The sequence below is a fragment of the Podarcis vaucheri genome (assembly GCF_965113315.1).
Source record: "Podarcis vaucheri genome assembly, chromosome: 11".
In the NCBI taxonomy this organism is placed as follows: domain Eukaryota; kingdom Metazoa; phylum Chordata; class Lepidosauria; order Squamata; family Lacertidae; genus Podarcis; species Podarcis vaucheri.
The window spans coordinates 29,905,137-29,923,217 of NC_138749.1; the positions used below are offsets into that span (position 1 = coordinate 29,905,137).

General features: G+C 42.6%; 1 protein-coding gene and 1 long non-coding RNA gene across 2 annotated transcripts in view; both read right to left on the reverse strand.

Annotated features, from left to right (window-relative positions):
* Positions 1 to 384: 384 nt before the first annotated feature.
* SV2C (synaptic vesicle glycoprotein 2C) overlaps positions 385 to 18,081 on the reverse strand; it is a 94,867-nt gene continuing 77,170 nt past the window's right edge. The window contains exon 13 of the mRNA XM_082191916.1: positions 385 to 1,039. Within this exon, the coding sequence (XP_082048042.1) occupies positions 883 to 1,039 (157 nt within the window). The 3' untranslated portion in view covers positions 385 to 882. The remainder of the gene's footprint in view (positions 1,040 to 18,081) is intronic.
* Positions 6,572 to 15,987, reverse strand: LOC309514593. Its single transcript, XR_014212079.1, has 2 exons — positions 13,407 to 15,987; positions 6,572 to 13,336 (listed from the first exon to the last, which is right to left on the reverse strand). It is a non-coding gene; the product is annotated as an uncharacterized lncRNA (long non-coding RNA).

Below are 18,081 nucleotides of genomic sequence, written 5' to 3' on the forward strand. Positions count from 1 at the left end.
TTTTATTCCCTGAGCTCTCAAGAATAAGCCTAAACCCTCATTTAAAATCACAGCCAGCAGTGTTATAAATGATTTTTTTAGTAGCTTCTCTGAGTTGGGAAGATCAAGGTGCAGATTTTTGATGGTTCGCTCTTCAGTGTTGCCATTTGTTTCCTTTATGCACCTTCAATAGAATAGCTGAAAAAAGTACAATGAAGTGGACAAGAGCATTAAAAAGGGGCACATTTTCCCTTCTATGACTCACCTTAACATTTTGCTCAGAAATAATTCACAATACTCTGTAGCTATTGCAGAGGTATAGAAACCTGCTTGTATCACACGCAGCTATCCAATACAAATATCTACTTTATTTACATTGCAATAGCCAACACTATATATTGATTAAAGGATTCCCTTATGTCTGAACCCTAAACTGTGCTAATTTGAAGCTATGGTTTATTGAAATAAGCTTTGATTTCTGATTTTTGTTAGCTGTGGTTTAGTGTTACATTCAAACCTGGACAAATCATGGATAGCTTTTGATCTTTTCACAGCCACCCTGGAGGAGTGTGTGAAATACAAGCCCACTTAGACTTGTTCACAAAATTACAAACCAATATATTATTGACAGGTTTCCAGGCATTGTATGATTCAAAAGCTGCTGTATATTGTGCCTTGTCTTCCATGCTACCTATGAACAAAGGAATCTTAGTGCAACCCAACATCGCATAACTTTTTTTAAGGAAATAAATTTACAAAAAGAGAGTAGGGATAAAATTACATATATTTCATATAACTTTTTTCTAGGTTTGTATTCCCATAATAGCCTTCACTCAGTTGCTTGCTCATATTACATTAGGCCTATCTCTAGCCGATACATCCATTTGTATAATTTCTCTTTGATTAAACTGTCCCATCTTCTCCAAAACCAATAAAAGATTCCCTGACACCTTCTGTGCCCATCAGCATATCAATAAAGGCTGCAACACTAGGCATGCTGCAGGATTGCACCACGATTCCTTCTGGGCAGCAGAAGTCCATATCGTTGCATCCAACTGACCTGAGAAACAGATCAAAGAAACAATATTACAAAGTCATAAGAGTAGCTCTATAGTTAAGGTGTCTGGCTTTTCTAACCTTATAACATTATGCAGTCTGAAAATCCTGCTCATTATAAAGATGCTTATATAGTCACTCATGCACACACACACACACACACACACACACACACACACACACACATTATTTCAATGTAAGTAACTTTTCCTTGATCTTTCAATCCCAATCCTTCACCTCTGCATCTTGGGGAAAATAAAGAAGAAGAAGAAGAAGAAGAAGAAGAAGAAGAAGAAGAAGAAGAAGAAGAAGAAGAAGAAGAAGAAGAAGAGTAGTAGTAGTAGTAGTAGTAGTTTGGATTTGATATCCCGCTTTATCACTACCCTAAGGAGTCTCAAAGCGGCTAACAATCTCCTTTTCCCTTCCTCCCCCACAACAAACACTCTGTGAGGTGAGTGAGGCTGAGAGACTTCAGAGAAGGGTGACTAGCCCAAGGTCACCCAGCAGCTGCATGTGGAGGAGCGGAGATGCAAACCCAGTTCACCAGATTACGAGACTACTGCTCTTAACCACTATACCTCACTGGCTCACTGGTTTGTCAATCTTTTGAAATATATACTTTTGAATTCTATGGGTGGAATGCAATGTAGCACCTAGTAGGGAAATGAGGGCCACTTAGTGGGTTTGGAGGTGCAGGGGAGGATGGGGAGGAGCAGAATTCATTCCATACATGTCACAACATAGCTGAATCCCACCCTTAGCTTTTTTATTCTGACAACCAACCTCCACATGTTGTAGAACAGGGATGTGTGTTTGTCATTTTCAGGCTGGGGGACACCTTCTAGACAGCTTTCCAGGGCCTGTATGCCAGTAATGACTGGCCACTTCAGTCTTGCTCCCAAAGTATGTTTACCAGAATAGGACAGGACTGAAAGATCAAGGAGAAGTGTAGGTGCAAGTAGCCTAAGCTGCAAGCAAATGAGCATAGGATGCAAGACTGTTGAGTCATTACAAGACACAGACAGTGAAGCACCTTAAAGAGTCTCTGTGCTTTTGGATACATAAGTGAATTTTGATTATCTTAATACTTCTCTTGCCCCCCCCCTTTTTAAGTACAACAATTTAGACAAACTGGAGGAAGAATTTGCTAGCTAGCAGCAACATGTCAGTAATATTCTACTTTTTAATAACTGTAATATGTACTGCATTAGTTTCTCCTAAATAGCAATTGTCCCTTTAAGAAACAAGTTAAAATCTAGCTTTGGAAGCTAAGATCACTTGAGGAAGTTCACAGAAGGAAAGTTCTTGCTCCCCTCCCCTGACAGACATCTGCACCACCTAAAAAGCTGTTTTGGAAGGTTATCATTTTGTTTGCTTATGCCCGTGATTTCCAGATGAAGGGCAGTATACAAATTTAATAAGAAACAAACAAAATATCCTTAGTGGTAGAAATTTGTTTGGGAAATTTAATCTGCAGAAATTCTTACCTGCTGCCATGCATTATAGCTTGTTGAAATAATAGTTTGATATCACACAGACTGCCTTCATGCAACAATTGGCAGACAATGTGTGGCAATGCGTACTAGTGGTCATCACAAACATCACTCTTTTAAGTGATTGTCTTCCCTTCAGCCTTGGCGGTTATTTCCTACAAAACCATCAGGTATGCCTTCTTTCCAGCTCCACCTGGTGATCAGACTGCAGACTGCACTCTGGAGCAGCTTCTTTCAAAATCAGGAATTATACGAAAGAAACTGCAGTTATAAAATGACCAGTGGCATGCGCTTCCACAAAGTGGGAGCATTCCCACTCATCTCCCAAATAACTTTGCACAGCCACGCCCCCTCCCAGGCCCCACATTCTCAAGCTCTGTCTGGTGGAGGCAGACACCCAAGGGGGTTACTGCTGTCGTTAAAAGGAAGAACCACAAGACTGTTTGTTGCTTTTGCTGCAGAAGACCACCCCCCAACTACCTTTCTGGAAGTTACTGCTAGCATGCATGGGGGAATGACCTACTTTCACAAGCGCCAAACTATATTGCTTCCAAATCATTAAAGAAACCAAGAGGGATGTAGAATGGACTTTGCCAGAGGCAACTAGTTATTTCCTGTACATGCAGATTAGAAAGATATGGGGAAATAGTGACTAAACATTTCCAGGGGTTAAGCAACATTATCAGGATCTACTGCTGCTGAGAATCAGGAACTCCTCAGCACCTGTGCTCTTAAAGCAATTTAAGCCAGAGAGCTGTCCAATCAGTAAACCTGGTTTCGAGATCTCGCAAGATCTCAGGAAGCAGCCTCAGAACCTCCATCCGTGTGCAACTATCTTTTTAAGCAGGTACACTAAATTAGTTTCTATTGGAGCCTATTCTGCCATGTACTAAATCCTGCACTGCAAGTGTACAGAAAATGGAAGTGGCTAGTTAGAAGAATTTATTTTTGTTTTAATTTAGACCATTTGTCTATGAAAAAAAGATACAGAAAGAAGTATACAACCACACATACACCTTTCTCTCCCTGGTTTCCAAAGTAAAGAGGGGAAACATTTTTGCACGTGCAGTAAGTACGTCAAAGTACCTGTGCAAATATATGTCACCATTTTCCCATTTGAATGATGGTACTTCAGTGACCCATGCACCTGGGGAAACAGCACCAGATGCACAGTTAAGCCTCCTGGTTTTGCAACGAAGGGACTGCCCTGAAGTTCCTCGTGGCTGCAGTGATAATGATGACGATGATGAATTGGATTTCTTATCTGCCCTTCACTATAAAAGTCCTGCAGGGGCAGCGCGTTCCATTTCCTAGCTTGAAGTGAAACAGGAAGTGCCACTGCATACTGCCATTGCTGCTCCATCCCCCCTGCTGAAGCATCCCTGACTTGGGGTGGCTGCATCAGAGATCTCATGCACTGGGTGAGATTTGGTGTCAATTTGGGTGAGATTGGGTGAGGGAAAGCTGAGGAAGCTGCTTCACCATGCCTAATGGGAGGGTCGGCTCTCAGGTCCCAATATGGATTCCAACAGTATAAAAATAGAAGATTAAAGTCAGTTAAACCACCTGCAATCAGAACAGTAGGGTGGGTTTCAGGATAGGAACAGCTTTTAGTATCACTGGCCCAGTCCTGTGGAACTCCCTGCCAATAGAGATTCTGCAGGCGCCTTCTATGCCAACTTTTAAATGCCCACTGAAAACTTTTCTTTTCCGCCAGGCCTATCTGTTGATGGATGGCCATCCTGACTCGGCCCCAGACACACTGACCAGATGTTTGGAAGCTGTGGCTGGATGGTTACGTGGGAGCCGGTTGAAGCTAAATCCTTCAAAGACAGAGGTCCTGTGGCTGGGACGGGGCGATATGGGATTGGGGGGGCAACTCCCATCTCTTGCGGGGGCGCAATTAGTGCCAGCACCGTCCGTTAAGAGTTTGGGTGTAATCTTCGACACCTCCCTTTCCATGGAGGCGCAGATTGCAGCTATAACAAAGGCGGCATTTTTCCATCTCCGCCAAGCTAAGCAGTTGGCTCCTTACCTCTCTCGCCCTGACCTAGCCACTGTGATCCATGCGACGGTCACCTCCAGACTGGATTATTGTAACTCGCTCTACGTGGGGCTGCCCTTGAGACTGACCCAGAAACTCCAGCGGGTGCAGAATGCTGCAGCGAGACTCCTTACGAGGTCTTCGCTGCGAGATCACATTCACCCGGTGCTATACCAGCTGCACTGGCTCCCGGTGGAGTACAGGATCAGGTTTAAGGTGCTGGTTTTAACCTTTAAAGCCCTATATGGCCTAGGACCCTCGTACCTACGGGACCGCCTCTCCTGGTATGCCCCACAGAGAAACCTACGGTCTTCAAATAAAAACATCTTGAAGGTCCCAGGCCACAGAGAAGTTAGGCTGGCCTCAACTAGAGCCAGGGCTTTTTCGGCTGTGGCTCCGATCTGGTGGAACACTCTGTCACAAGAGACCAGGGCCCTGCGGGACTTGACATCCTTCCGCAGGGCCTGCAAGACAGAGCTGTTCCGCCAGGCCTTTGGCCAGGGCACAGCCTGACTCCCTCCCTCGGCAATCTTCGCAGAGCTCTGGCCCAATGGTTGCTAGTGGCTTGAATTAATTAATTTTTATAATGAATGATTTTAGAATGTTGTTTATGTTGTACTTTTGTACTGTTTTATTGTTGTTAGCCGCCCTGAGCCCGGCTTCGGCTGGGGAGGGCGGGATATAAATAAAATTTATTATTATTATTATTATTAACCAGGCAGTTGTCTACATCCTTCCACAATGGTTAATTTATGTCTGTTTTAAACCTTTAAAGTGTGTTTTTTTATTGTAAGGTTTTATGTTCTGCTGCAGTAAACAGCTTTTATATAGTGATTTTTTAAAAAAAAAATGACACAGCAGAATACAACTTTATAAATATAAATAAATAACTTTAACATTTGTTCAGTAGCTTTTCAACAGTTGAACGCATACCCTTCCTAGATTGCTGGCTATCCTATTAACAGGAAAAATGAAAAGTGATTATGCAGCCCTACATAATAGATAGCTATTAGAGCCTGGCACTTCACAAGCCTGAAGTTTCTTGAGCAATTGTTTGCCCACACAGTTAATTAAAACTGAAAACTGCATTTGAATTAGTAACTTTTGGATCCTTTTGTAGATGAATGATGTGGCCTCTGCAAGTAAAATAAACAATGTTTGCTTAAGAGGCTTTTCACAGGGGTCGTTTAGCATGCTAAAAATTATAGAAAGTGATTGCGCTGGTAAATAAATACATATGTAAAGCAGTGACATCTGAAGTGTGCTCTGTTTATTCCAAGGGCAGCTTGGAGCAATTTACATTTTAGTATGTAATCCCTATGGTATAAATAAAAGGCACACCATAAACTTCCCACATTGTCTAGTTATGTCTCTTGTGGGGCATTTTGCAGATGGGATATATGAAAGAGATATGGGTTAAATGCATTTCAAAATAGTAGGGAGATATGCAGTTGAGGGAATAATTTCAGAACCCAGGTATATTTTGGACCACAGGATTCACAGCTCACATTGTCAGACCCTCCTGGAGACCAGAACCGGAAATATTAGTAGAGAAGATGGTCCAATCTTGATGCCTAAAAACAGCCACCCACAGAACTCACTTGGTTGATCTTCTTCCACCTCATCTCCATCTTCATCCAAGTTTGATTTTTCTTCACTGGGAGTGAGATTTGGGAATGTCAGCATCTGCTATGCTTCTTGCAAAAAAACTCAGAGTGATCTACTATCAACTGCTCCATGGGAAGGATTCCAGAAGAGAGAGAGAGAGGCAGGGAAGATCACCTCAGGGCACTAAAGTGATTTGTGTATGGGAGGTTAATTACTTTCAAAATGGCCGCAGTCCTGTAAAGTATTCCAACGAAGCTTTGTGTCCTCAATCAGGCATTTAAAATGTACTTTTGTAAATGTGTAAATGTCCAAACAAAATGATATTTATTATCCTTTTTTTTTGCAACAATGAAAAAGCAAACATTTAATTAGTAACACACCCAGCAGAATCTCATTTCAGAGAAAGCTTCTTTATTTGAATATAATGGAGCTCCTTTTTTCGATCTGATGTACGTTAAATATCTTTGCTTTTATTACATGACTAATAGATATCTGGCAGATAATAAATGTATACACACTTCCACATTTTATAGATTTACACTGTACATCATCATCCTACACAAAACATGCCCTTTCACAAGTATACAAACAGCTTTCCCCAGGGGACTTTATAAAAACACACTTGGCTTAACATTTTTTTTGGCAGTAGGCAATCTGACACAGAGGAGCATACCAGAAAGATGAGTTCACAATTGTACCAGCTGCATTTGGAATGAAAAATCCAGAAATCTGAAAGTGAGGTTTGATTAATGTACAGACATGTAAGCACACACACACACACATATATATATACACAAGTCATAAAACCAGAAATACAGGGAGGCGATCTTGCAAAGCAGAATTCTAAGGTGGAAGGAACTATTGCCAAGCTCCAATTCCACAGCACTTTGACCAGTGCTTATTCCTGTTTTTAGACGTACACACAAATTAGTGGAGTGCTGCAGTGTGCTGTAGCAGTTGGACTAGGACCTGGGAGACAAGGGTTCAGATCCTCACTCGTCCATGAAGCTCCCTGGGTGACCTTGGGTCAGTCAGCCTCCTCAGAGTAGCCTACTTCACAGAGTTGTTATGAGGATAAAACAGGGAGAGGGAGAACCATGTATACAACCTTTGCTATGTGCGTGGTGCTGTTCTGTCAGATACTTGCCTCCACCTATCCCTGTAGACAATTTAGAGTTATCAGTACCGTACAGGAAAGTAGCCTTGTAATTAACCCTAGAAAAGTATTTCAAAGCACCTATTTAACACTCCAGTGTTTATCTATAATCATGGCTTTGAAATAGCTTGATGTAGGGTGTACAAATTTAATAATCAACCTACTGCCTCCCCTAATTCCAAGCATTTGCTGATGTTGTAAGTCTTGAACTGCTAGTAAAGTTATATATAGGAATATGTACATATTAGCATGGCTTTTCCTTTTGGGAGTGCAAATCTTTATGCACACAACAGCCAGTGGCAATGTTTTGCTTTCATGCCTAGTTAGTTCCTGCACTTGCAGCGAAATCATTGGCCTTTTGTCCAAGGAAATAATACAGGCTCCATGGAAAATGTGAGAGGCATATCTGTTCACCACAGAGCAACTGACATCTTCCGACATGGAAAGAGGTAATGAAGACACGGGGTTAATACCATCATGGCTAGAACTGGTACTTGCAAGTCATGTAAACACAGTGCCGACATGAGCATTGGCACTTACAGCCATGGAATCCTTGCAGAATATGAATCAGCGAGGATCTGATCCTGTTATGGCACTACTAAAACTTGAGGCATCCTCCAGGAACCCATTCCTCTAGTGGGATAACACCAGTTGCAGGCACAGCTCAATTCTAGCTTGTGGTCCAATGCTAAAACCATACACGCACAAGACCCAGAAGTCTCAGACATCACCTTAAAGCTACACTTTTAACATTTATTGGTTCCTTGGGTAGACCTTTGGCTAGACCTGATATATGACCTAGATGCCTACAAGTCCATGGGAAGTAAATTGGCCAGGGCTGTGTGTCACTAGCTGCTTCTTTATTTGGCACTACTTCTGGTTGAGACAAAGCCTGCTAGTGCTGTTTCTTTAATGTGTTAATATGGGATAAAATTTGGAAGGGGGGGGGAGAGTATGCATCCAAGCCAATGTAGGTTTTACGTGGGCATTGGTATCAAATTTAAAACAAAGCACCCCTCAGATTGGTTCTTTATTGCAGGTGTATTCTGCAACTTGTCCTTGACACAGTAGTAGTGGATTTGTTGTGGGTTTGTTCTGCAGTTGAATGCTTTCCCAACACCACCACATGACTGCTGTCCAGAGGGACTATAGGGCAACAAAAGTGGGGCAGAAATAAACCAGAACATTTGTGCCATAATGTTGACTGCAGTGGGCTTGGGGGGGGGGAATGGATTGCAAACTTTAAAAGCATTTTTAAAACATTTCGTAGCACTGAAATTGGAGGTCTGAACCTCTTGTGAAATATCCGTTGCTGCGGTTAAAACCTTCTTCTTGTGTGAAAGCAGCATGTTTGCATTTGATAATCATATTCTATACCCACTGCATGAATGAGCCAGGGAGCTTCCTCTAAACTTCTTGTGCCACGTTAGCAGCTTTCCAGTTAGCAGGTGACTTTTCTGTCTCTGAGCCAATTCACATAACCACCAGCTGCTTGAACAGCAGCACTCTGAACCAAGATTTCTGCTAATGACCATGTTGCAAAAGCATAAACAGGAGGCCTGCCAGGCAACTGAGGAACATGGGTATCAGAACTTACTGGTCTGGACGGAAGGGTTCCAGTCCATAATTTGGGAAGGCCTGCTCTGGGTGCAAGTATCACAGAAAACACCTATCAATAAAAGTCTCTGCTTTAGTTCAAAGCTTTTTTGAACTATTTGCTATCAGCCCTGAAGTTGTTCAGGACACATCAAGATGCAACAAAACTCAGCTCTGGAGCGTAACCAATCACACAGCCTTGGTTCAAAGTGCTAAGTCCTTGGAAAATCATGTTCTACCCTTCATATTGCGTAGAGAATGCAGAAACTCCCCTCACCCACCAATCAGAATCACCCCCTACATGCATTATGCAAAAGGGTAGATTCTTCATTTGAACTTTAGTCCATAGGGCCTTGTTTATTCATGTGGGAGGAAGAAGAAAAAACTGCTGCTGACTCCCTTACTTCAGCAGTTAAGCACACCCACTCGGTCCTCGGTACACAGACAGCCTAAAGTCACTTGCATAAGGGAAAGGACGTGTGCAATGAATGTCAGAGTTTGAAATAATAAACTCACTTTAACCCCTGTTCTGTCTGGGTGTGTTTCCATTAAGCAACAGTAGGACTGCCAACATGCAACACTGATATACTGGACGGGGTTTTAGGAAAGGTAACAGTTAACTGAAAGGCAACTTGGCAATGGCTCTGTTCCTGTCTGGTCAAAGACCACTGAGAAAAGCACTAATAAGCAATTGCTAGCTGTAAGAACATTACCAGAACTACCTGGGAAGAAACAACTTAAATAAAGGACGTAAGAGACAGATATTTTCCCATATACTACACAGAAGCTACTTTCTGAGCTATACAAAGCATTAATTAGAATGTACATGTTGCATCAAATAAGGGGGGGGGGTATAACATTCTAAAGTCATATGTTTTTCTTACTTGGCTGGAACACAACTGATACTTTTTAATGGCCTGTTTCTTCATTGTTTACCAAAATGTATGGAGAATGATGTGTTCATGTCAAAAGATACTTCTTATCTATGAGGAGCTTTCTTTTTTGCAGCTAAAACAATAATGGCAAAATGCCACTAATGTCTTTGTTGCACCACCAGAGTTTCAAGGGCAAATTTGCATTCCAAGACTGCAAAAATTAAATGGTAATATGGATCAAACAATACCAAGAACCAGCCAGCCAAAGTAAAAGCACTTGTAAGTTTCATTGATTCAAACATGTGGCTAACTGAAATCAATGGGACTTAACAAGAGCTTATCTTTGGCCAGTTCATGCCCCTGATATATACACTGCCAAGGCAGGGGTCAGTCTATAAAATTATTTTGCTTGTCAAAGTCAAACATATGCACACAAACTTGAATGCATGTATGTACATATATAAAAAATATATAAAATCAACATACATATCTATACATCACATGTTCTTTACAATATACAATGTTTTATTATATGAGGGCTGTGACTAAATAATAGGAGGCTGGACAGGGGAGAAAAAATAAGTTCATGACAAAGAAGACTATTTCTCTTTTTTAAAAAGGTTCTGTAGGAACACAGGAAGCTCCTTCCTACCAGATCAATCCATTTGTCCACCTATCTTAGCACTGCCTGCTGTGACTGACATAGCTCTCCAAGGTCTCAGGCAGAGGAATATCTCCAATCACCTATTCCTGGAGATGCCACGGATTGAACAGAGTTGTAGGTACCACAACAGGTAAAGGCTAGATTTTGGCAGAACACAGAAGTAGGAGCCCAGGCTGGGACACCTCAGGCGCAGGGCCAAATGTGGCCCTCCAAATGTCTATTTGGCCCTCAATACTCTCCCCTGGCCATAGTTCCTTTTCCAAGGTCCCACCCCTCAGCAGCCCTGTGCTCTCCTTGAGTGCTTTTGCTTGGCTGGAGATTAAGAGATGTGGATGGGTGGAGGTGTGTTGAAACACCAAACCTTTGCATGGCTTTAACGTACCCTATTGCACATACAAAGGCAAGAGGCACAGGTATTGTCCTGCCCACTTCCACCTGCCCCTGCAGACACTAGCATGCAACCCTCCCCAGAGATGATTGATGAGGGAGCTGTGGTTCTCAGTCTGGTGTAGGCTCTGAATTGACATTCAGAATTGGTCTAATATAGAGGGAGCCATACCAGAGTGAGTCTCATGATGGATCTTGTTGGGATGGGGTGAAGGTGAAGGGGGAAGTTTCCTTCTGCTTCAGCACCAAATCTTGATTAAAATGCAATTAATGGGCAACCATACTAATGCAAAGAGTTAGCTCAGCAAAAAAAAACCACAAATGCTGTGCCAGGGATTATTAGGAAAGGGACAGGAAAATGCAAGATCAGACTATTGTAAGCAATTCTGGACACCCCAGTTCAGAAGAATTTCGAAGAGGGCTGAAAAACATACAAAGAAAAACTAAAACAAGGAGTGGATGAGATCTACTTCCTTAAGAAGGAAGTATTTCATTGCACAATTTACAACCAACCTAATGAATTTAGCACCAAAGGGAACTGTGATGGCTACTAATGTGTTTAAAAATGAATTAGATTGATAAATATTGTGGGATCCAAGAGCAACTTAAGACACATCAAAAATCCACACGTCAGCTTGTATGAATTTTGACTTTCCTCCCATTTGAATGACAGATCCCCCTCCATAGCACAACACAGAATGCTTTTGAAACTCAGTATGCCTTATACTTCATGCAAAGCTCTCATGATTGGTTCCTTGGATCCCAGCCCTGGTGAATATATTTGTGGCTCCTATGTGTTGCAGAACCTAGTCTCAAAAGTTGAGACATCTGACTAATATAAGTACAGAGATTGGTATCACCAAAGACCAAATTGGTGTACTAGGTTTAGTAATGTGTCACCCATTAACTAAATTAGTTGTGTTCATACCGTGTGCAAGAAAACAGAAATCACAGAACAGGGAGAAACGTTCAAGGAGAGCTGCTAGTAAATATATAGCTGCGTTTCCTGCTGTGTTTCCTGCCTGATAGGAACAGATGTTATTAATATGAAGCAAGGGCCTGTGCTTTGATAGTGGGGAAAGACAGGAAATTCAGGAGAAAAATAATATGAGTGATTTGTTTGCTCCTAGACTGAAATGATTCTCTTTCACTCTACCTACACACACACATTTCACTTACAGCAGCTTCTTTGAAAAGTTGCATTCTTTGTATTCTTATTCTGGTGACTCTTTTCTTCATGCCAAGACCTCTTTCAAAAAAACATTACAAAGCAAAAGGACATGTGTGCACGTGCAGGGTTTATGTATGCACTAATTTGGGAGAGAGCACGTGGGTTTGTTTGCACACAAGTGACACAATGCAAGATGTAAATAATGACTGGTGGGAATTGGGAGTCTAACAACCTGTAAAGGGCCACTGGTCCCTCCCTGCATTATTTAAAATATATAAACAACAAAGAATTTATGATAAGGCATTGGCAGAAAGGATCTCCAGCTTCATCCTTCTCACCGGAGAAGAAAATGGTTGTGGGCTGGACTAATTATGAGAAAGATTGCTGAGCCCAGTTGTACAGCAGTATGGGCCAGCATTCAGGCAGGAGCCCATTGTAGCTGTTGCTTGCCTGGACATGACTTGGCAGTGTGGTTGGGTCCACCAAGGTGCTCCACTGCTGCCATTCCATTGGTGCCACCATGCACCCAATCTTACTGGTATGGCCTTGACAGTGGCCCTAAGTAGCAGTGTCAGGAGGGTGACTCCACCCCACAACACATGTAGCTACTACAGCTGCAGTAGGCAGAAAGGGACAGTGTCTTCTACAGCAGTATCTGGAAAGCATAACTACTGAAGAGTGGTAATGTGCACTCAATGCGGGGGGGGGGGGGTTCAAAGTGATAATTAAAACAAAAATGCCTTATAATGTTGTAACACAGATTTCATACCAATTGGTTTCAGAATAAGCAGGCCATTAGAAAAGTGGTTCCTATGTTCTTATGTGGTTCTGCACCAAATAAGAGGACAATATTGAGATTCTTTGTAATCTGCCTTCCATTCGAGCGTGGAGAGGAAACCAGGTGAATATAACAGACTAAGATTTGCTGGTACTTCTTCCTGGCATTAAACACAGCAATATTTCCCCAACAGAAAATATACCTATAATTACACATGGTGAAAATGGGGTGTTTTAGCTATATCTAGCACAAGACAGAGGGATGACCGATTAGGCAGCAGCACTTCCAAGGAGGACTGACAAGCTGTTCATGAAAAACTGAACATGTGTCTGGAATAGAGTGTTGCGATATAAAGAAAGGCAAACCTTTTAAGGCTCTATTTACAGAATTGCTTTTTCCTAAAAGAATTCTTGCATGCTGCAGTTTAGAGGAGCTGAAGCACAACTGACATGTGGTCCTTATTTTCTGACTTCTGGTTTAATGTGAAAAATAGCACATCACACATCTTCCTTGCAGTCGGATGCACCATCTATATAATCTGTAACTCACCCATCTCCCTACAGGAATGATTCAAGACTCATAGTCTTTTTGTATATTACGCAGGAAAAGTGGAAAGACACGACAGACATTTGTGCATCCCTGCTTCACACTTGTTTACACTTACACGACATACAGTATTTTTTGCTCTATAAGACTCACCTTTTCCCTCCTAAAAAGTGAGGGGAAATGTGTGTGCGTCTTATGGAGCGAATGCAGGCTGCGCAGCTATACCAGGAGCCAGAACAGCAAGAGGGATTGCTGCTTTCACTGCGCAGTGATCCCTCTTGCTGTTCTGGCTTCTGAGATTCAGAATATTTTTTTTCTTGTTTTCCTCCTCTAAAAACTAGGTGCGTCTTGTGGTCTGGTGCGTCTTACAGAGCGAAAAATACGGTAGTGCATACGAGTTATGAACTGGCACGTGGCACCGAGATATAAACCATTCTGATTGCTCAGGGTTTTTATGAACTGAATGATAAGGACTATGTGAAAGTGGGAAGCACAGCTCAAGCAAATTTGGTTTTACTTATTCCATGTATAGCATCTGTACTGTTGAAGAGCTAATATTAGCAACTAAACATCTGCATCTAAGCCACAGCCTTGCATCCGGTTGGATTGTTTTCTCTTCTCCATTTTGTGTTTCAAATGTAATGTGCTGCAGTGGTGCACTATCCCCCTCCCAGCGTTTTCTAACTCTTCCTCTGCCGACTCAGATTATGTCCCTGACACTCGCTCTGCATTCTCTTTTACACTTTAGACATTTTCCCCTCAGGGTTGGCCCAAGACATGTTGCTGCCTGAGGGAAAGGATGAGATGGCACACGTATGTACCAAAACTGACCAGACTGGTTGCTGAATCTTCCTTCAACCCGGGGAACAGGACACCACTACACTGTAGGGTAGAAAAACAGGTTGGAAGGTGCAGTGGCACACACACAGCTGCAACATGTCATTACACCTGCCTGATCTCTCCTCTCCCAATCATCTGCTGCCTGAGGTGGTTGTCTCACTTTGCCTAATGGTAGGGCCGAGTCCTGTATTACCCATTCATGTAGGGAAGTGGGGAAATAGGGATACAGAGATGAAACCGATCTGCCAGTATCATGCATCACACAATTCATACAAAATGAATACATATGCCTTTGGTCATTTCTGTTAACTTCCCTCTTCATATCTTAAAACTGTTTTTACTCTTACTGTCTACATTCTGTCAAAGCTACATCCTGAATAAGAATGTCATCTGTTTTCAAAATATTATTAGATTCTGAGAAAGTAACACAATGATAACAGCTTTGGAGCTGGTGCTTACTTCCCCCCGCCCCCAAAGCTTTAGCTATGGCTCTAGATTTTTTTCGGTGATTACATTCATGAAGGCAGCAGACAAAATACCACATCAATTTAAGTGGACAGTGCATGTCAAAAGCATGATTTACAGCTGGCAGTTGATCATCACTCCCAATCTGTACAGAGGCTTCAGATTTCAATCTTAGAAGTCTTAATGAGGGTCCCTAATGACTAAGAGAGCATTGTTAAAAGGTTCCTCCCCTCCAAATGAAAAGAAAACTGTAAAAGATAAAAGGCTTTTTTTAAAAAAAACAAAAACCTAAACTGACATGAAGAGCTGTGATAAGGTGGAAATAATCACAGAACTCAACATAAACTTTGATACACTTGAAAAACCTGATATACAGCTAAAGCAATAATTCTGTGCTTAAATTAATATTACAACATTAATACCTACTTAGAAGAAAATCATGGAAATGTAAACATGATGGGCCCAATCCAGAGTAAAACTATTGTAAATCCCACCAAACTCGTTTGGAATGAAGCACATAGTTAAGGCAAGCATACATTTTTTTTCTGGATTATGCCTTATGTGTTTCTTTGGAAATATGTGATTATGAGTTTAGAGATGGGTTGGCAGTTGGGCAAAGGGCATTCTGCAGTGGAGGGGGAAAGTAGAGTATTTTTTCAGTGTGGGACCTGCTCATTTTTGTCTCTTTTTCATTGGTTTAATCCATATCTTACAGGAGGACTGTGGCTTTGGCTGTGTTTGCACATCACACTAAGCCAAACCATGGCTTACTGTGAACATGCTAGCTCCCAAGGAGGAGATTACAGTTGCTTTGTTCCTTCTTGCACTTTTTAGTTCAATGTGGTACAGCAGTTTAACCAAGGTTTAAAGCTTCTCTTTAAGCACTATCTGTAGCTAAGGTTTATCCTACGTTTACTGTAGTTAACCGTGGTTAACCTTAACCATGGTTAAGGAAGAAGGACCATAACTATAATCCCAGGCTTCACCACCAGGCTGAGCTAACAAGCCCAGGGAAGTGCAGAGGGGATCTAAGGTCCTCTTCAGAGGCCAATACAGTCACAGTATGATGTACTCTGGCTTATAGTGACATATGAACAAGGTCACCATCAGGACACTGGTGCGACAGAGTCTTTTATTTTGTAGCTTCTGCCTAGCTCAGGTTGCAATCACTCCTGTGTTGTCCAAGCAGGATGGAAGTATTACTGCAGCAAATCAACTGCAAGGTGATGGGACAGTTGAGAATGATGGCCTTTCCTTTCCCAAGAAATTTGTAAAGCCACCTGACCAAGAAAAAGAATGTAGTCACCCAATTTATATCCCACAAAATTGCAATTACCGTACTTTTCGCACCATAACACTCAGTCCCCCCCCCTTAAAAGGTAAAGGGAAATGTGTCTGCGTGTTATGGAGTGAATGCAGCCAGGAGGAGCCGCTCTTGCTGGCTGTTCGGCAGCCTCTCTTCCTCCTCTTGGCTTGCTGAGAAGCCGGCAACAGCTGAGCAACAGCTGAGTGTCGGGAGACAGCCTCTCTTCCTCCTGTCTGCCTGCTCTATGGCTTTTTGGCGAGGTGGGAGAAGGGAGGCAGCTCGGAAGCCAGCAAGAGCTGCACACAGCGTGTAAAAGCCAAGGTGGGGAAAGGGAGACAGCCTCTCTTCCTCCTGTCTGCTTGCTCTATGGCTTTTTGGCGAGGTGAGCGCTCAGAAGCCGGCAAGAGCTGCGCACAGCGTGTAAAAGCCAAGGTGGGGAAAGGGAGACAGCCTCTCTTTCTCAGTGTCTGCCTGCTCTATGGCTCTCCCTTACACAAATGTAAGCGGCTCTTACTCTGCTTTCTTTACAATGAGCTGGAAGGAGGGACAAAGAGGGCATCCCCTTCCGTCCCTCCCCCAGCACCTCACCGGAAAATTCAAACAAAGCGGCTTACAAGGCTCGTGTCCCTGAGTCTCCTCCTCCTCTTTTTGCTCCGGTTCGAGGCAAGGCAGCTGCACAAATGTGAGTTCCCCCTCTCTCTTCCTTCCCTCCCTCCCTTCCTCTTTCAACTTCAAAAAATATTGGGGGGACAGCCAGGTAAGCCCCACTCACATACCACAATGGGGGGTGGGGGATGACTCCCTCAAATATTTAATGGGGGGTGAAGGCACCTAGGCCCATAGGAGTTGGCTGCTTTGCCTAGGACAAATGTGAGCTCTCCATCTCTCTTCCCTCCCTCTCTCCCTCCCTCCCTCTTCCAACTTCAATAAAATATTGGGGGGGGGCAGGTACAGGTAAGCCCCATCTCACAGACTGCAATGATCTCAAGACAAAGTGCATGCACACTGGTACCTTATATGAATGGCAATGCCCATCAGCATGGGGGGAGGATGACTCCTTCAAATATTTAATGGGGGGGTGAAGGCACCTAGGCCTATAGGAGTTGGCTGCTTTGCCTAGGACAAGTGTGAGCTCCTCCCCTCCTCTTCCTTCATCACTGTATTGGAGATACCATACATTACTGACAGTTCCTTCATTCACGTGGTTACAAAGCATGGATCCACATCGATCCTTAGGATTTTTGCACTGGGTCACCCCAAATTCACCATCAGATCACATAGCATGTCCATGGCTACAGCTTGCACCAAAAAAAATCACGCACCCACTGTTGCCTGGGGCCGCAGTGATGCAAAAACGTGGTTACAAAGCACAGATCCACATAGATCCTCAGGATTTTTGCATTGGGCTACCCCAAACTCACCGTCAGATCACATGTCTGTGATCACAGCATGAACCACAAAAATCATACATCCACTGTTTCGTTTAGAATATTTTTTTTCTTGTTTTCCTCCTCTAAAAACTATGTGCGTGTTATGGTTGGGAGCGTGTTATAGAGCGAAAAATACGGTATTTGTTTGATTGCTTCCAACATGGGAAAGGGAGCAATGTTTCCATGTAGTGCAATTTTACAGAAACTCTTAACATCATTTGAGGAGCATGGCACATCCAGAAAACATTTCTGTTATTACACTTTTGCTTTACTTCCCTGTGAGGAGCTCAGCTGTGATAATGTAGTAAGTTATTAGATAGTTAACAGATTGAACAGCAACAGGCAGTTTGTGCCCAGCCTGAATTTGCATAAAAATGGTTTCTTATGAAAGTGGCAATGCCACTTCCCCCACAACCCCTTATTCTAAGAAAGCAGGAAATATGTGTTGAAGTACAGTCATGCAGCCTGTTCCATTTTATGTTGTATCTCCTGATGCAAGTTAGATTAACATTTACTACTAAGAAAGGCCTTGAAGTTTCTACTTATCATCAGCTTAATTAAAAATAGTAATATTCACTTGTGTGGCTTTTGGCACAGAAAGCATTAGTGTTAAACTACAGGGATAGTTTCATGTTGCAGTTTTAAAAGCAATTTTAGATGTGACATTTTCCCTACATGAGCAAACAA